This window comes from Erithacus rubecula (genome assembly GCF_903797595.1).
Source record: "Erithacus rubecula genome assembly, chromosome: Z".
Taxonomy (NCBI): domain Eukaryota; kingdom Metazoa; phylum Chordata; class Aves; order Passeriformes; family Muscicapidae; genus Erithacus; species Erithacus rubecula.
In genome coordinates, this window is record NC_136661.1 from 19,973,562 (window position 1) to 19,998,650 (window position 25,089).

General features: G+C 38.3%; 1 protein-coding gene across 1 annotated transcript; it reads right to left on the reverse strand.

The window, feature by feature from the left end:
• Positions 1–225: 225 nt before the first annotated feature.
• On the reverse strand, positions 226–23,704 carry C7 (complement C7). The gene is made up of 18 exons (XM_079330783.1): positions 23,547–23,704; positions 23,226–23,281; positions 22,439–22,511; positions 21,370–21,511; positions 20,459–20,600; positions 19,534–19,672; positions 18,769–18,891; positions 17,381–17,624; positions 16,642–16,755; positions 16,055–16,221; positions 14,839–15,067; positions 14,096–14,267; positions 13,643–13,730; positions 12,276–12,408; positions 11,329–11,520; positions 8,947–9,043; positions 3,818–4,002; positions 226–1,898 (listed from the first exon to the last, which is right to left on the reverse strand). Exons 1-18 carry the CDS (start codon positions 23,550–23,552, stop codon positions 1,711–1,713), a joined length of 2,490 nt encoding a protein of 829 aa, XP_079186909.1. The 5' UTR covers positions 23,553–23,704; the 3' UTR covers positions 226–1,710.
• Positions 23,705–25,089: the final 1,385 nt, after the last annotated feature.

Genomic DNA, 25,089 nt, shown 5'->3' on the forward strand with positions numbered 1-25,089 from the left:
TATCAGGAAATTTCCGGGTGATTTTCTTCTTGCCTTGAGCAGATATAGAAGCTATTGCTATCCAGTGGACCCATGGTTCAATAACGTGTTGTGCCAAATGCCACAGAAAAAGGTTAGAAATTGTGGACAAGAGACTGGGAAAGTAATGAAGTAAGAAAACATCTGGGTGCTCTATAAACTATTACTTACTACTCCAGAGCAAATAATAAAGACAAAATAGCTGACTAAATTTATTTGGATTTTATTCTACCTATTTTAATCTGTATGCTGCTCACAAAAATTTATTATTTGCTCAAGAAAAAAAAATAACCAAAACCCACAATCTGATATTACTTCCAGACAGCATAAAGGTTATATAGTTCAGGAGGTACTTTCAGTTACTGTGTGGCAACCTTCCCCTCCAGCATGGCTAGCCCCACAAGAGAGAGACTCCAAGGAAAACCATACCTGCTCTGGCTTACTCTTTATTGCCAGCATCACAGCAAAGCTTTATCCAGCTGAGGGTAAGGTTTATGCAAGGAAAATACTGGTAGAAACATGATAAACAAGAGAGATATTTCATCTTACTATATTAATGATAGTAAGAAACAAAATCTGTTGCTTTAAAAGCATATATCCATATCATACATGCTGATAATACTGCACTTGGTTGAACATTCAGCCCTTTGTTCTTGTTTGCATCCAAGAATAGTCAGAAGGGATGGGATTGCAAGCATGGGTACATTAATAGACTTATGTAAGCAAAGATGTCGTGGTCCAGCTCTGCCAGAGAGAATGCTTAGCTCTGTAAGGAAAGAGTATAGGAGACTTCTTTTATTCAGGAATAGTCTTTGAAGGTTATCCAGTGGTATCTCCAAGGGGACTGCACGCAGAATGTCTTCATTGCTGTCAAGATTTGCTTTCCCTAATAATTGCCTTTGAGAAAGATTTGATAAGGCAGAAGGCCTCTTTGTGCAGCTGTCTGTAAGGAAACCAGTCTTGGCACAAATATAAATGCATGTGACAAATATAAATGAGTTACCTGTGCTTAGTAGTGTAGCTCATTATAATAAAAATAATGACTGTAAAATGGTGATTTCTCATGAAGTTGTTCTGTGCATTAGAAGCTGCAAGCATAGATGCATTATCATTATTTTAATATGATTTTACTATTAATGCACGCTGTTTTGACATTTAAGTGCATCAGGCTCAACAACACATTCAGTTCTGTGAAGAGGGTTTGCTCAACTGGATAGCATATGGTAGAAAGAAGCTGCTTTAATAAAAGAGAAGAATCATACTTCTTACTTTGTAAAGCTTAGTCTCTATGTTTTGCCAATCTAAATCTACTCAGTGCAAGCATATGTTTGCATGGCTTTAAGAAAAACAATAATGTCAGACATGGTAATCCATCACTATAATAGCTACTTTAGCAATTGCTCTTCAGCAATAATTTTTAATTCTGATGGAAATATGAAGTAAATCTGCCACTGGTAAGGCTGGTGCCTAAGCAAGAGCTCTGTTGTGAGCAGTTGTGGCAAGTGCATCTCTGTCTAACAAAGAGCCTCAGGCCTTCATTCAGAGCTGACCAGATGCACAGTCTCATCAGCTGTGAGGGATTTCACAGCAGAGCTTACATTTGGCAGAACAAGGTCCAAAGCATGTCCTGACCAAGAGCTGACACATTTTGACATATACTACAGCAATAAGCAGAATAAAGCGTAGCATATCTTATTTCCTCTGCATGTCACAGGGCCTTATGCTGACAAGGGTGACAGTCTCCCCCCGGCATCTGAGCTGCCCAACCTCGCACTCGGTCATGGTCCGACGGGCAGCAGAGCCGCTCACTTCAGCACAGACCTGGGCACCTCCCTCCTCACACAGCCCATCTTCGTCACAAACACAGGTGTTGGATGGCACTGAGCAAAGGCACAGAGGAAAAACAGTCAGGATAGCACCGAAATCACCAAAAGAATCACGCCAGACTAAAATGTTTCTAGGAAATCTGTAAGACTGAAAGCAATTTTCTGGAGGGTGCTCAGATTTCACAAGAAAGACATGGACTTGTTGGAACTGGATCAGAGGAAACCACAAAAATTACCAGAGGGCAGGAGCAGCTCTCCTACACAGACTGCTGAGAGAGTGGGCATTGTTCAGCCTGGAGAAGAAAGGGTTTTAGGGGGACCTTATAGCACCTTCCACTACCTCAAGGGGGCTTATCAGATGGATAAGGACAGACATTTTAATAGGGATTGCAATGCTAGGACAAGGAAAAATGCTTTTAATCTAAAGGAGAACATATTTGGACTAGATATGAAGAAGAAGTTTTTTAGGATGAAGGTGGTGAAACACAGGATCAAGCTGGCCAGAGAGATGGTTAATGCCCCATCCCTGGAAACATTCAATATCAGGTTTCACAGGACTCTGAGCAACCTAGTCTTGTTGAAGACATCCTGGGTGATTGAGGGGGATTAGACTAGAGGACCGTTACAGGTCCCTTCCAACCCAAAACTTTCTGCTATTCTGCCATTCTTTCCTTAACCTAATTCCCTAATTCTTTCAGTAACATTACCCAATATTCAGGCTCAGTGAAAGAACTCAAAGTGGAAACAAATTGTGCACTGCTGGGGCTTCTGCTTGGAGAGGTTGATCATGCTTGGGGGAAAAAACTTGTTCAAGGTGTCTCAGATGCTGTACTCAAAGCCTTCTCTGATGTTACTTCTTGAACTGGACCATGTATCTGCTACTCTGGAGCTCAGACAACTTGCAAGATGAGAGATCTGTTTTTGGACACTAACAAACCAATTATGCAAACCCTTACAACTTGTATCTGTATTTTCATAGAGACAGGTTCATGAAGATCAAAAGATCTAGTCCTATAAATAAATGTATGTAGCTGTATCAGTGATAGATATTTAGGTAAGAAGATTCCACCTGATATTTATTTTTCATAACTGTGTCTTTTTCTTGATGTCATATGCATTTTTTTTTTGCCCATGTTTGTCTTTGCTGAAGATCCAGCCAGTTTTGACTTTGTTATTGTTATTATTTACCCTGCTAGACAAAACAGATGAACTCCTATCTAGTAACCCTTTCTATTTTCAAATTATGACAATAACCATGCCTGTAGCTTGGCACTTCTAAAACCCTAATTTATTGCTTCATCTTCCCATTCCTGGTTAGTCTTCATTAAATGCAATGTAGCATAGGACACTCAGGGAAAATAAATCAGGGAATTTGAAAACTTCCACTGCAGACAGATTACAAAACCCAGAAACTATTTCCTCTGAGGGAAGAGACCTCACCTTTAATTATTATATGAGAAACTGGGGATAGACAGTGAAGAACAAACAACAGTAACTGGCTTCCCAGCTAGCATACAATAAGACTTTTAATTCCTAGCCAAGGATCCTGCTGGGGAGACTGCTTGGAAATTTTCAGGAGAGGATTAGTTATTCCTGTGGGCAGTAAGGATTCCTGCAGTTGCTGTTTTAAGGAATCTGAACAGGTAGATACAGTGAAAAAGAGCATGGCAGAGGTTTCACTTCAAAGAGAAACTGGACCAAAAGGATTATTTACTTAATAAGGAATTGGAATAAGCTTTTCTTGTAGATTGCACATTTTATTACAATATCCTGCAGGGTTCTCTTTACCATGGCTGAAGATTCCTACCATGACTGGGTACCAAACACTTAGCTAATGGTTTGAGCCAATATAGCAGTGCCTGGTACTTCTGGGAGGGACTGCAGATGCTAAACCAGGACAAACCAACTGCCCAATTGCTAATGTGTAAGTGGAGATAAAGATTTCCTTTATGAAGTTGTGAAGAATCTCTTACCATTGCATTTTTCCCATGAACGGCATGATCCACATGGTATTTCAGCTGCCTGGGGTCCTTTGCAGTTTTCTGCATTAGTTAGAGAGTATTTTCTGCCCATGCACTCCAAGGCATGCATCTTGCAAACAGTTAAAGGTGTGTTTCTATTGGTTCTTTGATCTGTAGCACAGGTGTCCAGGGAAGGACTGAAAGCAAAAGCAGGAATTGCACTATTTAAATTGTGCTTTATCTTGGTAACTTAAAAAGAGCTGAGAGAGTGGAAAACATTCAGAGTCTAGTCACAACTTCTCTGTTCACTGGAGAATATCCTAAGACTGCAGCAAAGAACATATGAAATATGGACAGTTCAGACTTCTTCCTTTTCCATGATGCTGTACTTCAGCAGAATCAAGATCTGTCCCATCTGAAGGATATGGATATTATCATCTTTTTGCCATTGACCTCAGCAGCTGAGAGAGAGACTTTAGTTGAAAATATTTCTGATCTCAATTATTCTCTAATTTATGACACATGCATGAAACACACACATAAAACATTTCTTATACATAGAGTGCATATACAAACATGCACATATAATATTTTATAAGTCTTTAATAACTTTTAGAACATAAGGTGTTCAAATATACTTTAAGATTTTTTTTTCCTTTAAAATGCTTGGCTTTCACTGAACAATACCTTAAAATCAACCATCAGAAGCCAATGATATTTCTGGAAATACACATATATCTCCACAGAAATTTAAAGAAAAAAATTACCAAGAATAATTGCTTATTTCTTGAAATGTGAATAGAACTTTAACACCCACATAAATGAGTTTTTAAAACTGGTAGAAGCAATTTGTGGACAACCTTATGCAGTGTTTGCTTTGGGGACAGTTCCAGGAAGTTGCCACCATTTGTATTTCATGCTCCGAGTGTAGGAGGGGAATAAAAAAACCCTTCCATTACTTCAATTCCAGGAAGTTATCATTATTTGTGTTTCATGTTCCAAGTGTAGGAGGGGAGGAAAAAAAACCCCTTTCCATTACTTCTGAGTTTTAATCTCAAACTCCTAGCTTCTCCACTTGTTCTCAATGCAATCAGCAGTTTTTGTGTGGAATGAACAAAAGAGCAACTATCTGGAGCAGAGCATGCCTCTGCTCTCCTGGATGCACTTTACAGCAATGGGTAACAGGGTACCAGAGAGCAGAGATGGGCTCCCAGGGGATGGAGAGCTTTGAAATTCAGCCCCAAAGCCTAATTTTCAGCACAGCTCCTCATTTTAAGCTCACAAACACTTCCACTGAAACTTCTGGTGCCTAATAAGCCAACTCTGAACATCAGCCTCAGATAAACAGGTAGTTGGTGGGAGAAGAGGCAGATGAGGCACAGGTAAATGACCATAATGAGGACAGAGAAATGGCCCTAATGATCTTCACAAGGCTGACTGAAGGACAGGGGAGTGCCTGTAGAAGGAAAGGAAAGTCTAGCCAGAATGCCAGAACTCAAACCTTGCTAACTTAATGGCCAGGCATTAAGGTAATTTTTCTTTCTTTTTCTTTTTTCCTTTTTTTACTCCCTGTGAATTAGGAAGTGAGTTTTGATCTATAAGTAAGGCACTAAGGAAAAGAGCCTTCTCCAAGCTTTGGGAATGGTTTTTAAAAAGATGACTTTGAAGCCTTTTAAATGAGCTGGCTTTACAGAAATTTTAAAATACCTGTAGCAACGTGCATCTTTAAGGTATTTAAAATATGGCATGGACTTCATTAGCTGAGCCTGAAAAGTTTGGTGCATCTACCTGCTGCCAAATATTTTTATTAACTGTATTGTATCTACCACTTAGGTTAGCATCCACAACCACTACAGGTCCCTTAACTGCTACACTGGGTCAAAATGACAGTTACTAAATCTCTAGTAAAGTTTGTTGCATTAATTTTCCCTAATCCTCTTTTGTTAACATAAAGAATGAGGTTAAGCCTCTTATTCTGAGGTACAAGAGAACAGACAAAGGGATATATAGCAGCAGGCACCTAATAAAGGAAGCAGGTGCATTTCTATGCATTGTACTGTTTGGTCATCTGGCTGCACAGTGTCTAAGATAGTGAAGCCCTGATTTTTATGTGAAAGTTATCTTTACAGAGAGAAGTATAAGTAAAACTCCCTGTTTATATATTATCCTTAAGAACAAAATATGTTCCAGGGAAAGCAATTGTATTTAATCTGTAATTAATTTTTTTATTATATTTAAAATTGTTCACATTTTCTTTACTTGCCTAAGTGCTAAATCTCAATATCTGAGTATTCAGGTCAAAATCTTGCAGGAAAGGCCGATTAATTTACCTAAAAACATTGACTTCAGACCTCTGCACTAATCTGTCACTTTGTACCATTTTAGCAACACCCGAAAGAGAAAAGGGAACTGATTTAACCAGTTGCCAAAGGAGGTTGAACCCAGGAGTTCAGGGACCATATTGCCAAACTCTTGCTAGAGTTCAATGCCCCAGACTGCCTTGAGAGTGAATTATATATTTGCTACAACTGGGTCACCAGAAGAAAGGCAGTGAAAATCATCATATTAAGATGCATAAGAAAAAGAATGGAGAATCCTCACTCATAAGAGAAATTAATAATTTGCACTCATTGCTGAGAAAGGATATTTCCCAGGGCTGGGAACATCACAACAGTGCAATAAAAAGTATTAGAGGTAAGGACTAATCCTTGTGTAAAATGAATGTGATAAATTCAATACTTTTTACCTGAAAAAATAAGGTTAAGGATATGAACAGCATTTTACTAAAACACTTATTGTGAAAAATTAAATAATACCTTTTAAGTCCATAAATACCTTCTCTCCCTTTCATCTGCAATAAGAGGTAGGAAACTTTTGGTGAAGTGAAAAATTCATCATGCTAAGAATTATTTTAACTTTCTGAAATTACATTTGAGGTGAGAAGTTTTAATGTACCACAATCCAAGGACTTTCAGGAGAGACACAGATGCTTCGCAAATTAATTTGAAGTGGAAAAAATAGGGGACAGTAATTAAAAATTATCAAGACTCATGTTTCACTGTGGAGATAGCTCTCAGCTACTGGAGGCTGAGGTTCCAGCTGTATTAACACACCATGCTCTGGCCCCCTCCATGTGTTAAGGACAATTCACACAGAGTAGCTGCTGTCCATTTTTGCCCCAGAAGAAGGGAACTAATCAGATTGGAATGGTCACTCCCAAGCTGTGCATGGGAATTATACAGGAACTGGCCTTTGTCAAAGGTCTACCAGGAACTGCTATAGCAATTTAGCAGCTCTGGTGCTTAGGGATCATTCCCTTGCTCTCTATTCATGGGGACAGATGTAGCCTAAGGCACCCTACTACGGGGGACAAATTACCAGACTGTTTCAGGGTTCTTGTGCTGTTATGAGCAGTCTCTGTAACAAGTCTCTTGGAAAGTGAAAGGATAGGTCTGAAACCAAGGTTTTCCTGAATTACCACATGAACACTTCTTGCTCCAAGCTCTCTTCAAAGAGGCTACTGCTGAAAGTCACTGCCAAAACAAAGCAAGTTGATTCTGCTCTCTGAGGAAAGATCGGACCAAGATCTGCTCACATGTTTTACTCCTACGGCATTGTAACATGCTGTTAGATTACTCTGCTTTGACAGCTGATGATTTATCCTTGTATCATTAGATGCATTATTTCAAGACAGTGAAATGATAGTATAAGGTAACAGGAATGACTGTTATCTATATTCTTGCCATTTTAAACATAATTATAAAAAACAGAAACTGGCAAGTAGTAGATTAATTACAAATGAAGCTTCAGTGCATAACTAAATGTAATTCATTTAACCTCTAAGGTTACTTGACTCTGCCCAAGGCCTTCCCTAGCTCTGATTTCCCTTCTATTCTGTGAACTGACCTCAAGACATACATAAACCAGGAAAGGAGCTGCTGAACCTTTTATATAAGTATTGAGAGAAAAATTGCAGAACCAGATTACTTAAAATATTTAGATGTTTAAGGACAGGAATAGCATTAGATTGCAGAGTTATTACAAACCTGGCACTTACCTTTACACAATTGTCAATGACCTCAGACCCTATGGAACTACCTAGTGGATCAGCATCTGAACTGAGCTTGCCAATTTTCATTTTGAGATGTTCAGAGTGCTAATCTTGTCTTAAAATTGGAGTAATCATGCAGAGCACTCTTAATCTATATGCCTGATCGGAAATATGCATGCTCCACTGAAATTTCTACTTTGAAATCACTTGAGACATACCTTCACAGTTTCATCCTCCTACTACAAAAGGGTAAGACATATTTGGTGTGTTATCCTGAAGTTTCCAAACTGCTCAGTTCAGTCACATAAAACTGGCCAGATTTCAGATCTAAAGCTCACACCCACTTCATAGGAGTGACTTGATAGGAGACATCATCCAGTCTATGCAAACCAGACCAGGTATTGGAGTGCTGAACATTTTGGCACATCCGTTCATCAGTGCCCTTTGGTATCAGGTGTCTTCTTGTTACTCTTCTGTTTTGGTTCTCTTACTTTTGCGTCTCTCAAAGAACTGAGAGACTTACTCATTTCCTTACATTATTTCTTCTGCATTGCTTATTGCAGAATATAGCTTTAGATCAAACAGGAAACAGCAAACTCTAATCTGCAAGTTATGAAGTCAAGAAAAGTGGCATGACTGTGAAAACTGCTGTGTAAATGTGCAATGAAATTAGATTACTGAGCTTTTCATAACCCCCTAGTCTCCCAGCAGTGAAAAGAAATCTGCTTTATTTCACTAGCTTATTGCTTTGATGGTTTGCGTCCCAAGAGCCTCCGTTTTAACTTTTCCTCATCCTCTAAATCTTGAAAATATAATTTTATCCTTTTTTGTCTACTTTGCAGATCAAGCAAAATTTGCCTTCATCTTCTGTCACCCAACCAAATTTCAGCACTGCTAATATCCACTGACAGTTCTGACAAGGCAGGTAAGTTATGAAGAGGACATTGATTGACGTGTAAAGCAAACCAAGTACAATGTCTCTTCCTCATGTAAGTAAAGTTTTCTCCTCTGTCATAGACTGAAAACTTAAGAAATATAATTGGTCTTGAATAAAGTGAAAATCTAATTGCCAAAATCAGCCTAAACTTACCCACACTCATAGGGCATTTTGCACACACATTGTGACTGATATACTTTCTCCCATGGCTGACATTTAGGCTCCGTCACTTCTGTTTTCACACTGGGCACTGAAGTAGAAGAACACACAGATATTAAGGGTCAGAAAAACAAGGGCTGTTAGAGGTCTACTCTGAAATTACCAGTTGAGTTTAAAAGGCACTGAATTTTATAATCATGACATAAAGTCACATCCTTTATGGTCATTAAAAGTATCTACTACAGGGAAGGTAATCAACAGTGTTAAAAAGATACAATACACTTTGCAAAATTACTGTTCAGTAATTTATCCATGGGTCACCAGCCAGATGGAAAGAGACAGGTACTACGTTAAATCTTAAACATTCATCTCATTTCTACAGCAGTTACTTGTTTCTGCTAAATTTAGCACTGCTGAATCATAGCTGGGAGCAGTTTTGTCATTAGGTTTTAGAATTACTGACTTCCCTATTGCCATTAAAAAAGCTAAGGATCCAAGCCCCTATGTGAACCCAAATATCTTTATACTCTGATGGTGATGAAAACTACAAGTTCCATCATCAGTCCTCAGTTTGTACCAACTTTTAAAATAAAAATAACAGTAATTATTGGGGAATTTTCATGATTGCAAATGTACCTTTCCTTAAGTAGAGAGTTATACTCCAAATTTTGCTAAACATTTCTTCGTAGGTTTCTATAGCATGTTAACAGCAAGACTTTGCTAAATCTATATGTACACGATTTCTAAGAAGGTTTTACCCTGATTTTTTTCAGATTGGGTGTCTGCTTACATGAAAATTTACTATTTCAGATTATTGCCTTTCCTAAAACAGATTAATCACTTACAGACTAAGACTTGCTAAGCAAAATAGATAAATTACCAGAGAAAAAGAAAAAAAGGAAAAGAAAAAGTAAGAGTTGCAGTGCATTAAGATACAGACACCAAGCATAACCTTGTCTTCCTGCAGAGGGGAAATTTTCACCAAAAATCACTGCATTTTCTTTATCCCCTGCATAGCTGGGTGCATAATGACTAAACAATCCTATTCAAACTTATGTATGCCACTGTGTCTGTGAATACTCATCTTCATAATTTTTACCCTTCTTATCTCATACTTCTTGAGTTTTTAACTGTTCTTAATCCAATTTTTGTTCTTTCTTTTTTTAACTTTTATACTAATATAATGCTCCCAATACAGCCAAGCACAAGCTGTTTCTTTCTTTCTGATGGAAGCATTTGAAGCTTTCAATTATTCCTGGAATTTGAGAACATGATGTTAGCAAAAAAAACCAAAAAACAAATGACAATCAGTCACTGACGCTAAACCTAAGTAACTGGTAACTGCAGTTCAGAACTGCTGCTCTGGAATTTTAGCAGCAAGGCATTTATTTACAGCTGTGCTATTCCTTCAGAAATCACTACACAGAAACCACACAATTCCTGTTGATGTGTTTATGACAGCAGATGACTTACATCAGGAATCTCACTGGACTTCTGCCTTTTGATGTCTAAACCTGACTGCTACCTTCCTCTTTCTGCAGCTGAGGCAATGTCAGCAGCATTAGCTGCTAAGGAGAGGACAAAAAATGTAAGAGATATGCTAGTCTCCTGCAGCAGTGGCTGTTGTCCCCAGTCAAGGGTCTCCCCAGGTGAATATCTGGGGCCTCAGGTGAAGATGTGGCAGGCTTGAAACACAAGCTGCTTGGGTGCTTCTGTGTCACTGATCCGCATCACAGCAGTGCTTGAGAGAAATTCTTGTCCGACTTCTATGGCTGGAAAAGATTACTTGGAGCTGCTTGAAGCTATAGCCTATTTCCCTTTCTGCCACTGCCTGCCCACATCAAACTAGAGCTAAAACAGCATGAACTTAAAGCAGTATTTTCCCATTGCTTCCTTTTTCTGGATATTTACTTCATATCAGCTGTCTGACTGCCAGATCAGCAAAAGCAGACACCCAGCCCTGTCTTCCTGTGTCACAAGAGGCTCTGGTGCACAACAGCTTCCAGATAGAAAAACTCTAAGGTGCAGTTATATGGTGGTAGCATTATACAATGTGCAAAAAGCGAAACATATTTGGGTGGCAGAAAAGATAGCATAAATCCCAGGCAGTCTCTTAAAATAGTGAGTGACAACACTCGATAGCAATAGGGGAGTGGGAAGCAAAAAACCTTAATGAAACTTCAGAGAAATGCCTTCAGGCATCTTGTTTGAACAGGCCACAGAAAACACACCCCCATGTTTTCTGTGCTTCTTTTTGGTGATGTAAATATGGCTTCTCTATCACTGTCTCAGCAATAGCTCTATACATATCTAAATTACATAAAGCTTAGTTGGAAAGAAACTCCTGCATTGTACTTGAGGACTGCAGTGACTTACCTGGTCTTTTGCATTGGATAGTCTTCACATCAGGAGACCACTTGAGGCTGGGCTCACACAAAATGGAGTGTGCCCCTTCCAAGTGCATGCCATGTGGACAAGACAGAGTTATTCTCTCACCAATCTCATACACAGGTTTCCATGGCTCTCCTTGCAAACCCCCCTCCAGGTCAGGCAGGCGACAAGCAGTTTCTGTGGATTGAAGTATTTCAGACAGCCACAGTAAATCAGTGGATTGCATAAAGCAGTCATGTATTTTATTTTCTTTATTTGCTTAAAAAATTGAATGCTGAGGTTAGCTGACTTTTCTGTAGAAAGGTCAGGATATTAACTCATCACAGCAGAAAAACATGCAAAACTAAGGACACAGAGACTGTCTATTCTCCTGCTGCCTGCAGGTGTAGCCCTAGCTGTGAGAGCTTCTCTGTCCTTAGGACCCATACTTCTGTTGACAGTTCCTACTAGGCAACAGCTTCCTAGTAGAGGGATATCACACATAAGAGACCCTGGGAGACCATGTCCTGGTATAGACAGAGATGGACTTTCAACAGTATGGGCTAGCACTTGTGGACAGTCAGTCCTGCTTGAAGGGAGAAAAGGAAGATGTCGAACTGTAGTGCTGAAAATCCGCATGGTTCTTGCATATAGCCCTAGGATTAAAGTATGCAGCAATGCTTGTTTCCACAAGAGGTAATTCCTGGGCTGGAGTTTAGTCTCCCTCAGTTCCAGCCTTTCTTAAAACTAGACTTTATGAGTATTTTTTTAATTCAGCATTGCAATATCTGGATTCACAGCAGAAGTCAATTTAGAACTGATTATGTCTAGTGAACTGGGAAATACAGGTGTGTCTTTTTCCCCCATTGTAGCTAGAAAGCAGATGTTCTGAGATGTTCCATTGGAATTCAGAAATTGAGCTGTAGTTCAAAACAAGAATCAGTTAGACATACCCTGGCAATATCTCTCTCCAACTTGCCACTGTAAATTACTGCGACACTTAGCAACAGGATCACCAACTAGAGAATATCCATGTTTGCATGCATAAACAATGTTTTTCCCAACAGGGTATGAGTTTTCAGCATTCTGAAAGAAAAGGAAAAGGTGAAATTTTGGATATAAAATATAAGAACCACCAGCAGCACTGAGCTCTCTTTGTTTCTGGAATGCAGTAGTTGAGGACAGTGAGAAGTATTGTTGCTACTCTACACTGCAGTGATGAGGGAGTCTGGAATACTAGTGGCAATCCTGGTTATGAAGCCACTAAATTTGATCAAAAGGGGTATGGAACAGTGCTCTCCTGATGGTGCATAAACAAACTGCAAATATGGCTGTTATAAAACATTAGCAGGATAAGATCTTGAACAGCCTTGGGCTGGGGTGAGATTAGTGGAAAGTATCTGGCTTTGCCAATTTTTAGGATGGTGTGTTATCAGCTTTTTAAAGGTTAACATGGTGGACTTGAAGACAGAGATTTTTCCTCATTTTATATTTCACTGTCTATTTCACTGTCTTCTACAGAGAGATCTTATGAAAAATTGAGACTACTCCATGAATTGCAGGGATTTTACCTTCAGTTGTGAACCAAAAATACCAATACAGAAGACAACTATTGATTACAAAAAAAACCCAACTCACTAGCAATAGAGGGGGGGCAAAATTTTGGATGTTTCTGCCAGTTGCAGTTGTGCAGAGACAACTAAGGAATTGTGAACTAATCCTTTCATCTTTTTATTGAGCAAAGAGACTTACAACAGCATCAAATCATGAGGAAGGCATAATCGATTTCTCCAAGGGAGGAATTAGTCCCCCTTGTCAAACAGGCCTAAGCTTTGGTGAGCCAAGCACATTGCCAGGCCTTCATTTCACCAGAGAAAGCAGAATAGTGAGTTACAGAGTGAAGATTCCTAAAATATGTTTATAATTTCACTATGGGCTTAATGGACGACGGAGCATTATTTCTCTATATTGTTGTGATGTTATATGTAATTCACATGGCTCAGTAAATTTTTAATATGTATATGGAATAAAGGACAAGTAGATGACTTTTCTCTGTAGGTACCATGGTCCAGAGAAGCAAAGATATTTTTCTGGTTTTGAGCGTGGGGCTTTTTTGGTTTTATATAATTTTTAATTTGAAGTTTTGGATACCATTATGTAAACTTCAGACAGTGAAAAATGCTGCAAGAGTGGCTGTTCACTAGGATGGATACTAAGCTTGCCAAGAGAAATACAAATTTGAAAGTGAACATCTATATTAACTGTAGAAAAGACATTGCAGTTAGGGATAGAACAGATAACAGCAATAGAAATAACTTACTTGAACAAATCCATTTTCTAAGAGAGGAGGAGGTGAACAAAATTCTGTAGGATGTATGGATAAATCAAAACAGTGTGGTTCAATCAATCTATAAAGCAAAAAAAGTACAGTTTAGTTTGAATTTAGTCTTTTTTCCTTTCAAAATGCTACACTCCTCAGGTAAGCCCATTTTCAAAACACTTATGTGTACATTTACATCATGATTATATTGAAATTGGGGACTTGCAGGCTATCCAAGAGAGTGGTAAATAGAATGCTGTCAAGTTTGCTGGCTTTTACCCCATTTCCTAGCCTTGTCTTCTGTGACATTCACAGCTTCTGAATTTCATTTTCTTTCAACTTAAATATTAAAGCTCAGTAAGTGATCTCCTTGAATTCAATAGTTTATGCACCCCTCTGAAACAAATTTTCAAACCTTTCAGCTGTTGTCTCCAAGTGTTTTCTATTCCTTACCGAAGATGCTGCAGCTCTTCATCTTCACATGCTTTGCTTTCATGCTGCTCTCCCACGCAGGCCTTCCCACCACCTCGCGGAGAGGGGTTGCTACAGGTTCGACTCCTTGATTTCCTTCCCCCTGAACAAGGACTCCAGGAAGACCAGCAGCTCCATTGTCCATCAACAACACCTGTGCAACAATTGGAATACTTGGTTTAATGTGAAACTACTCTCTTTAAAACTCTCTCTTTAAATCGCTCCCTCCGAGAGGTTTAAAGGCACAGGCTGTTCAAAGCTAGAGATGGCCCCAACTCTGCCCTTACACAAAATTACATGCAATAAGTTAATCTTCCATCTTTCCCTAGCTTTGACATAGGTATAATTCCACAGAAGCTATATATTATCAGTGTCTGAGAGAACATAAAACCAGCTATCAGCTATTACTAATTATAAAATTAAAAAGTAAAAATTTATAAGTCATTGATAATTAATTTAGGGTATGCACTTACTTACAGATGATTGTATTGAGCAAGTTAGTATTGTCCACTGTATTTAACACCAATAATAAAACCAGCCCTTTGCTAAGGACCATTTAGACATGCTAAACAAAGACTCAGGCTTGGCATGACCCTCCCCATGCTGTTTGTTTGCAGATATCCCACCCCAGCAGCCACTGCATGAGTGTGCAGTGTGACAGACAGATTGGAAGCAGGAGAACACATTGCCACTTCTAAACTCTCACATGCTTACAGAGTGCTGACCTGGCTGATCTTGCACGAGAGTTCCCAGCTCACAAGCTGCTCCAAAGGTGTAAGGTTTGCAGTAACACACACACTGTGTTCCTTCCACGGCTGCCTCACCACCATTCTGGCAAGGCTGACATTTGCAGGGATCATTTTCAGCCATATATTCTTCAATAGCTTGTTTAAGGTAATGCTTTTTGACTGAGGAGCAGGGCACTTCCTTTACCAGCTCATATAATGGTGTTAGCTACGCACAGTAGGAAAACATGCATATTAAATAATTATGACTGGGATATTAGAGTTTATAACCACATTTCATCACACAAAATAATTTGTGACATATGTTTCTGCACATGGAAGTTAGCACATTAGATGCTCTAATTTGCTAATTAGCTAAAATCTTATGTTACTATTTTTTTACTATTAGCCTTTTTATGAAAAGTCAGTTCTGCTTAAAAGCATCCTTTAAAACTACTGGTATATCAGAAAGTTTAAACATATTTGAACTATGAGAATACAGGTGAGATAAAAGTACAACACAGACCACCAATGTACAGTAACTACCCAGATGTTACCAGCATCAAAAAATAAGAACATTTAAAGAGCCCACTATGGCATTTCATTGAACAGTGATCAAAGGTAATAAAAATGGAAAATATTTTGCCTTTAAATTGATTAATTTATGATATTATATGTCTTTACATTTAGCTGGAAATTTGGAGTTTATACCATTCTTGAGTATGTGGGCAGACCCCAAAAGGGACATAGACAAGGTAGCAGTGACCAGGGCCATGCCCAGCTCTGAAGTGTCTGACTTGGAGAATCTCCAGTTATGCTAAACCTCTGGATGCAAAGTGAAGGAGGAGACATAAAAAGGACATGCAGAAGTTGGCAAGTGAAGTGGAAACCACACAGATGTGCCCATATGCATTTTGGGAAAGGGGCTATCTCAAATCTGGTCTTTCTCCAATGTTTACATGACCCTTTATTCATAACCAGAACTCCACTAAAGTCACTGAAGGCTGGTATTGACCTGTTGAAGGACTTAGATTTGTGATGCACCTGATCATATTAGCTTCAGCATTTCTTCCTGAGAACTTTCCTTTTTTATTAAGTGATCTGAAAACAAAGTGAGTGTAGATCATGGCATGATTAATCACCAGCTGTAGCTTAATAATTTCTCCCCTTGAGGTGATGCCATCTGCTCACCTGTGCTTCAGGAAAATAGCCTTACCTTTTTCTTAATTACTCTGGGATAGTCTGTCACTGATGCAGCCCACACAGTGTACATCTGACTGTTCCCAGCAGGATTATCTAGGTCTAGATAACTAAGGCCAGCAACAGCACCTGGGCTTCCTCCTTCTATGTACGGGTCTCCTTTAATTTTATTGCCACTGCTTCCTGTAAAGTTAGGATAGGAGATACAAAAGATGTAGGCATTACTATGTTTACAAATGGAAATTGAAACAACACACACAAAAACTCTGCTAGCAAGTAATGAAAGGACTCAGTGGTGAAGTTCAACCATCTGTGCCTGGACAAGAGCTCCCACACTGATCATATATAGGAGGTATCTGTTTTTCCAGGTGTCATGGCAGCTCTATCTTAGGGTGTCCAGAAAAGTGCTGTTTACTGGGAAAGCATTAGCAATAGCTGACAAGTGCCAGAGAGCCTTTTAAACCAGACACTTGATGTCTGGGTTCAGCATGTTGGGATAGAACTCATCAAATTATCAACACCCGCTCCTCATTTTGACAGCTATTTAAGATGAGATGAGAGATGGATACATGACAACTGTGTGAGTCACCAATGAGTGTTTACCTGAAGAAGACCTTAGCAGTTCATCCAGTTTGGTGCATTCCGTCTTCTTCTTTTTCACAATGAGTGCATTCCAGCCTGATGAGGTGCACTTGTGCAAGTCTGTTATGCTGACACCTGTAGATAATCCATCCATTAACAATATTGTACACAGAAAGTGTGTCAGATTCATTTCTGAGTTTCCCACTGGCTAAAGAGGTCACGAAGTACACTTAAACTAGAAGGTAACTAACTAGCATTTCTGTGTTGTGGGGAGATCCATACATTGCTAAAACTTATTGATGAGTGCTCAGAGGCATGAGGTGTATCTGGGAACAGTTTAAAATATAATTTATTTTCTCAGCAGTCTGTAATTCTACCGCATTTACAGATTACCATTACAGACACCACTCTGGTGTTTGCTCTGTAATTCTCCCTGCTTTACACAATTTTACCCAACCTTCATCTCCGTGTAACCTTTAAACTTTAACATTGAGATTTATATTCAAGTTTAGCCTGAGGAGGTCCTAAATTCACTATAACTTTCTTTTTATATACCCAGAGCACTGCAGGCCACAAACATAGACCTAGAACTAAATCCTGTGGTTTGAGTACATTTTTAAGTCTTATTTCTTCTGACCATGAAGAAAATGTGGTAACTCGTAGAAGTTTGTTACTTGATTTTAGCTGGAAAAACATACATATAAATTTTTATTCTCGATTACTGACTTTGCTTTCTGCAACAAACACTCTTGTACTTTACCTTCTGCTTTCATTTTGTCAGTATCAATATAAAAAATAACTTTGTAATTTCCTCCTAGAGACCCAGAGTGTAAGAAGTGTGTCCCAAAATGTTCAATAAGTCTTCGGTAGACGCTGTACTCGTAGACGACTGGAAGGTTGAACAGCTCCTTCCAGAAAGGCTCCGCAAGAGTGAGAAAATCTGGGCGGTTGTTAATAAACTGAGCAACTTCCACACTGTTTTCAATAACCATCAGCTGCTTACTCTGGGGGAAGGAAAAGCCATCAGTCAGGCTCCATGTGACTGTCAGAGTGGCTCCTAATAGCCAGACGGCACACACATTCTATCAGCCACTAGCCAACAGCTTTACAGAGCTGTTAACTATGTCTAAGCAACACAGCAAATGCAAAAAGAACACCCCAAAGTCATGAAACATGGTTGGATCTTTACTTATAATTGCTGCAACATCTTTCTTTTCCTCCTGTGTACTTGAAAACTAGAATAAGGACAAGTGAGATTTCATTCTTCAAAGATGGTGACTTCCAGAATCAGAAGTCTGGCAGAAGAAAGTTAACAAGCTTTGTCTGAAAGCAAATCCCAGGCAGTACAGTTATTCTTTACATCCTATTTTTTCTAGATAAGGCTTTTGTTGTCAGGGGCTTTAGCCATTTTGATGATGCTGATTAATTATATAATCTCATCTGCCTATACAATACATCATACTCTCAAAGTTGCTTTTGAACTTGGTTATGCTGAGTCTCAAAATATGTCATTGTTAGTGTCTGCTTGGGGACCATAAAATGCATACATTTGTTACTTGATTTTATTTTCTGTAAGATAGAGGTTGTACTTCATAATTGAAAATTACTCTCAAATTATTTATCTAATGCTCCTTTTAAAATAAGTTAAATGCATAAGCACTCTGACCTTCTGGCTCATAATGACACCAGATTTCTCTCTTAATGGAGTACTACTAATGGAAAATGAATTATAAAATAAGTTAATTTTAAACACAGAAGTATTTCAATCTTTTTGCTCCACTGTAGTGACCAAGAGGTAGCAGAAAAAAAAAAAAAAAAGCAATAAACCATTTGAAGAAAACAAAAAGATGAAACAATTATGAGAAGAAGCCAATGACTTCTCCCTTAAACAGGGAGAAAACCAGATAGCAAATAAATAAAGTACTACTAAATAGGTAAGATGGAAGAAATAGAAACAGCAGCCAACTCCTCTGGATTGATAAGACAGTGATGTCTTTTTATAGGTTTTATGGGATATTTACTGTCATGTACTTTGTGCCAAAAAACTATTAGTAAAACAAGCATTTTCATCTCACTACAAAAACACATTAATAAAATAATGAAAATATTTATACAAAATACTAAACTACAGTGACAAGTTATACATACCTTTTGCAGATTTTTATTCTCTGTGCGTTTGTATTTGTTTGAATTTTCATACCGCTCTACAACTTTCATATAAGACCAGGTGCTGTTGAAAAACTCGTAACTGAAATCATTCTGAACTTTAACCTAGAAGGTGAAAGATAGATGTCTGTATGAAGAGCTTGATGCAGGATATAACAATGATAACTTATAGAGTAGAACAAGGTCTTTGTGATGCAAAATAAGCTGTGTTTTTCAGGCTGAATTAATTTTAGATTTGATAAAAAGTACCGTACACTCCTGGAAAAGTATGTGAATGCATTCATACATATTTGTAGATAAAGTATTTACACTACGCAGTGAAGTGCATTATGGACTTTTTGGTATGCTTTTGATAAATGTGAGACCAAATCACTGAGAGATTGACTTCAAATAAAACATTTCTGGAAGATCTACACAAAGCTTGCCAAAGCCCTGAACTTCACCCCTCAAAACATTTCTTAATGTGATTCAGGTCACTGCTTATGCTAAGGCGATTAGCTTTACATTCAGTCTAACTGGGAGATATTCAGAAATCAGATCTAAGAAATTAATATTTTTTTTTATTTTATTTTAACAAAATATGCACCAATTGATATTTCAAAATAATAAGCAACAGCAGAGAGGGTACAGGTGTCAGTGAGCAGTGTTTAGGGAAGTGGACCTGCCCAGGTCTCCTGCAAGCTTTGCATCATTCTCTCACTTTTAATCCTGACTGTAAATACAAAGCTATGCTTAATGGAAACATACCTGAAAATTATAAGCAAGAACACTTTCACTCAGCCTGTAGTATTCTCTCCTATCGCCGCTAAAGACCTTCCTGCATTGCCCTCCAAAACTTTTCGTATGAATGACTCTTCCCTTAGTCTCACCAGTAATAATATCAAAGCTACAAGGAGAAAATTATGTCATTAAGACAGAGACAAAAATTACAGAGCCATTAGAACTAAGTAGTGTATCTGCAAATCATGATCACAGGTTGATTTAACCAAGGGGTTATCACTTGACAGACCTTTATATATGCAGAACTGCAGTATGCATAGCATGATACAATATTGGAAAGTGAAATATTGGTCTTGATTTGTCAACAAAAATTACATGTCTTCTCTATAGATCAAGACATTTATATCTATTTGAACTGATATTAAGTTATATTGTTGAACAATTACTGCAACACACTAAAAATGGGGCATCCATTCCAAAATAGGGGGTCAGTGTTAATTATATCTGAAATGTAGTGCATAACAAATGATAAATTAGCACCAAAGAAACTTAAAACAATTATTTTGCTAGGTTGCAGTTTGGAGGTATAAACAGAAATCCATTTGAATTTAGTGTGCTCAGCAATGAACAAAAACAATGAACATTGCTGGTTCATTTTTTCTATGCTGAATATCATGTGTTACTCATAGAAATTTGATTTTATATCTTAGTAGGTGTCTTTCAATAGCCAGAACAAAACACTGAAAGCTTTATTCTCTGCTTCAGATCAAAGGACCTGTACATTCTGCACTGAACCTTTGGCATGGTGGAAGCAGTTGTACTGAACACTTCTGCATATGGGATGTTTTTCCATAAGCCCAGGAAGCCTTATCTGTACACCCAGAGCTTGCAAATACATCAAAAATTAAGTGCATTTGGTACCAGAACTACTGAGCCTGGCACAAAACATTACCCTGCTCCTGTAAGTTCTGAATTCAGAGGTGTTTTGTCAATATCACATACAGTTTTCCTCTCTTCACATCGATCTTCATCTGCACCATCCTCCTCACAGTCCTGATCACCATTGCACACTAGGGATCTGCTAATGCACTGACCTAAATTAGGATAAACATTCATGAGGAAAGAAGTGATTGTTAGTTTAAAAAAAGAGCACCTAAAACCAAAGCAGAAGTCCTATTTATCTATTACATTAATTAGCTCATTCACTCCCATGATGAACAGCCTGTGCCCACAAGGGCTTGTGAAACATTAAATACAGACATATAGAAATAGTGCGTAACACACTCAAGAGAGTCATAACCAGTCAAGGCTTATGATATATCAGTGAAACAATTGACTTCTAGATCTGCCTCCTAAGCTTTCAGCCTTTGACCCAATCACTAGTAATTAACTGTGATTGTCTCCCTAGTAGCACAAAAACATGTTTATCATGATCTTCTGTGATAAATAACTACCTACGAGATAATGTGCTCCCTCTGTGAAGGTAATCGGAGCTGCTTGGATACATTTTATGGAGCATTAGTTTCCATGATCCAGGTCATTTGGAAATAACCTAGAACAGCTCCAAGACATCAACAAAAGGTTGCATTGCTTAACTACCTTATTATAATGAAAAAAACTGTTCTCTGAGGCAAAAAAGTAAGGCAGAATGAGTTAGAGAGCTACAGCATATTATCTTCAATGCTCTGCAATACTCCAGATTAAATTAAAAGCATGCATAGTTGAGGCTGAAAACAAAGGAAACATTCATCTAAGTCAAATCCATCTGTAGATGAAGAACACTGCAAATACATTGCCTATTTACTGAAGTTTATTTTCTTAACTTCATGAGTAGAAGATATTGAAAATGGTCTTGGATGGTACCTGAGAAACACCTGAACCGATCACCACAGCCATCTTCTGTTGGGCATCCCCTTGTGGGGGTGCATGGTCTTGTTTGAAAAGTATCCCCAGAGCAGGGGTTTCCTCCATACTGGCCATAAACTGCCACTGTCCGTCTCCTAATCTGAATGCAAATCAAAGGAGATCTTAGAAAACCCAAACACAAAGCCAGAATAGTTTGTTACTGTGAAGACAGTGCTACTACTGTAGACACTCACAATTTCTTCTGAGAACAGCCACACCTGGTATTACCACCATATGGCAGGAAACTCTCAAATTAGTAGATAATGTTTTTAGACTGGTCCATGATCTTGGCTTAATTTGTTTAAAAATCTGATATGTAACTGAAGTCAAAATAAATCTGCTAAGAAATTTAAGTGGGTTTCTTTGCATTTTTAATAGGACCAACCACGCCTGATATGAATTTGTTAGCACTTTTCAAAGTAAACAACGTCATTAAGGAAGACAATAAAATCTTATATACAGTGGTCTGGTTTTTGTTTCTTAAAAAAGTAAGTACTGTCTCATGGCACATCTTTAATTTTGACTAATCCCTCCTTAATTGATGCAATCAAAGAAAATGAGAAGGAAAATCAAAAGCAAATGTCTTGCATATCTATAGGGTTGCAGCATAAAAGCCATCAACTTATTTTCATTGAAGGTAACACTTTGCAGCCAAGTTTTCTTCCCTTGTGTCATGATGTTACAAGGCCACAATGAAAAATCAAAGGAATTGGTACAAACTAACACCAGTGGAGAAATATCTGAGCTTATTGGACAGTTCAGCTGAGCTTTTATCACCAAAATAAAAGGAGCACAAGTTATTTTACAACATAATGCATAAACATCATGAGTGTGAACGGAAACATATTGGGACAGACTGGAGGATTTATCTTCTTAGTTCTTTGCTCTTCAATTTTGTTGTTCTGCTAGGGCTTTTCTCTGAGCATCTGCTTTGGGGGTTTAATGTTATAGTGGCTTCTTAATTGCTGGGGAACAAAGCATATGCTGATGAGGTTATGAATACAAAAAATGATATATCCATCTATACCTGGTTTTTAGTACAGCCATTGCACTCAGACCAAGGACCAAAAGAACTCCAGCGGCAATGGATTGGTGAAGGACTGCTCCAGTATTCATTTTTGCATTTAAAAACAAACAAACAAACAAACAAACAAACAAAAAACACAGCACCACAAACAAACAAAAAACAACAACCCCCCCCAAAAAAGAAAACAACAAAACAAAAGAAAAGAGAGAGGAATATCATCAGGGATTTCCATTCATAAACATGAGTGCAAAACTTTCATAAAAGGCAAAGTCGACCTTCAATAATAATAAGGGGTATGATAAGGTTTACTGTAAAACCACTTGGATTTGGTTTTCATGTGTTAGAATGAAATCAGTCCCAACTTAGCATTTCTGGCCATTGGAAAGAAGAAACTAGACACATTCACCTAGCCTAAAGATCAGGAACAAAACAAACTGCCAGTTTCCGTGGGAGGCATTGGAGGTGCAATTTGTCCCTGGGACTGGGGCTGCCTTGGGGTAAGCTGTGCCCAGTTTGTGCTGTGTTTTACAGATAAGGGTGGCTGTGCCTCACAGCACCACTGTGCACTCTCTTCCCCAAGGATGGCTGACTCCTGTGGATAGAAGTTAAAGGACACCATAATGCCTCACTGTTGTTGCCACTGGTGGCAGTGCCAGAGCTGACACCAAAAGGTGTGTATTCCTCCCAGGAAATGTACCCGATGACCCCTTGAAACCCTGCCTCACAGCATGCACCACAATTACACATGCTCCACGTTCAGCATGTATTTTGCTGAATAAATATTCACCTGGAAAAAATGGGAAGGAAGCCTGAAACTTCCAGCAACAGAAAAATCCTCAGCACCTGGGAAAAAAAACACATAAAAGCAAATTTACTTTGCTTTTCTAGTTTTGCCTCCCTTTTTTAAGTCATGCAGTTGTTCATGCTTTCTGCAGTCTATACACCAGTCAGCTTGTTTGCTTGTGCAAGATTGTTTTTAAATTTTCTTTTTTCATGCAATGCTATCCAATTACATTTTTCAGCTAACTATTTCTACATATAAATTAATATTTCATTGCACTTTCCATATTCACTTCACCAGTACAAATTAAGTAAGCAATTTTCTTACCTCCATGTTAGACAAAATACTCAGATATACAGCAATTACCAGGGAAAATGCACTTCTAGCATTTGGAAGCCAAAGGAGTCAGCCAGTCTGTCTGTTGCTGCTCATCTCTTCTCACTCTGCTTTGCAATCCTGCTTTTCTTTCCCTAAAAGGGCTGAATATTGCCAAGGAATTTTAACCTTAACCCATCTAGCTCTCTCCAGGGACACAGCCTGCTTTGGGAACTGTTCAGTATTTTTAAGACATATAAATCAAGGCTTGGATATATTAACTGGAACTAGCAGAAAATTGTGAGCACTTACTGAAAGAAGAATCATCATAGTTTCTTTTCTCTAAAGAAGACTTTTGAGAGATCCTATGTCACATGCATTACACCATGGCTGAATGCATAGCTGCAGCTGCTCTAGAATAAAGCTGATGTTGCTAAGGTTTCATTTTAAGCACAAATCTTCATTCTCCACTTCCCAAGTCATGCTGATTTTTGTGTATCAAATTTCACAGTGAAAATCAGCTTATGGATCTGAATGCAAGTTTTGGACAATTATGGTCTGCATACTTTTTGTGGAGATACTTATGAACAAAACTTACTTTTCAGAGCTGATCCTCTGCAGTAATGGCATGAAAATGAAAATGCAAATGAAAATGCTGGGGAAATTTACCTTAATTTATCCTGGTGTACCCCAGATAAAGCCCTCATGGAAAAGCAGCACCCCCTATGTGAAGACTTATAGTCTAGTATATACTAGATCTCAGGCACCACACCAATTTTGAACTGCTTACACAGTCCTCAGAAAACTAAATGCTTCATGTCACAGCATCACAACATGATGAGTTCTAAGCCTTGCACTCTGTTGGCATAGTCTGCCTTCCTTAAGGAGATGCCTAGATCTTGGGTCACACTATTCCATTCATGAGAGATGCCTATGTCCACTCCACAGAGCCAATTCTGATGAGCCAGAGGCTGTCTCTGGGACTTTTCAGGTTTAGCAACTATGAATTTCTTTGATAATGTAATTCACAGACTCTCAACATATTTTATTGCTTTTCATCAAAATCCTCATGATCCTACTTAGTTTATGACAAATTTGTGTAACACTGACAGTGGTGATTTGCCTACAAATGAAATTATTAAAACTAAGTTAAGAACTTCAATAGCTGGCCCAGAATTACCAAGAAAATTTTATCTATCCAGGTGTTGGTTCTCTTTTCTCCTTAGTGCAATACTACATCCAGACACGTCTTAATCTTTCAGTCAGCTGTTTTAATGACTTAGATAGCAATTTCACTTTTTGTAAGTACATCATTACCTATAATAACCCTCAAGACCAAGATATATTCTAATTTGGTCCCAAAGAAAACATGCAAATAAATATTTAAAATGACAAGTGGAGCTAGCAAAGAAAGTGTGTGTGTTGGCAGGGATCTGGTCTCAATTAATAGGTAGTCAAATCATTACTAGTAACGGTATCATATTCAAATGAGTTTACATTGATAGACTGTCTTGCAAAAAAGTGTTTCAGCATTTGTTACTTGGCAGATGCTGTA

Bases quoted from the DNA above. Each gene is read 5' to 3' on its own strand.
- C7 (XM_079330783.1), bottom strand. The intron at 16,222-16,641 runs GTAAACACTCAT...CTAACTTTACAG, and splicing joins ACTGCTAAGGTCTTCTTCAG to GAAGCAGTGGCAATAAAATT. The intron at 14,268-14,838 runs GTCAGCACTCTG...ATTGTTGCACAG, and splicing joins TCTCGTGCAAGATCAGCCAG to GTGTTGTTGATGGACAATGG.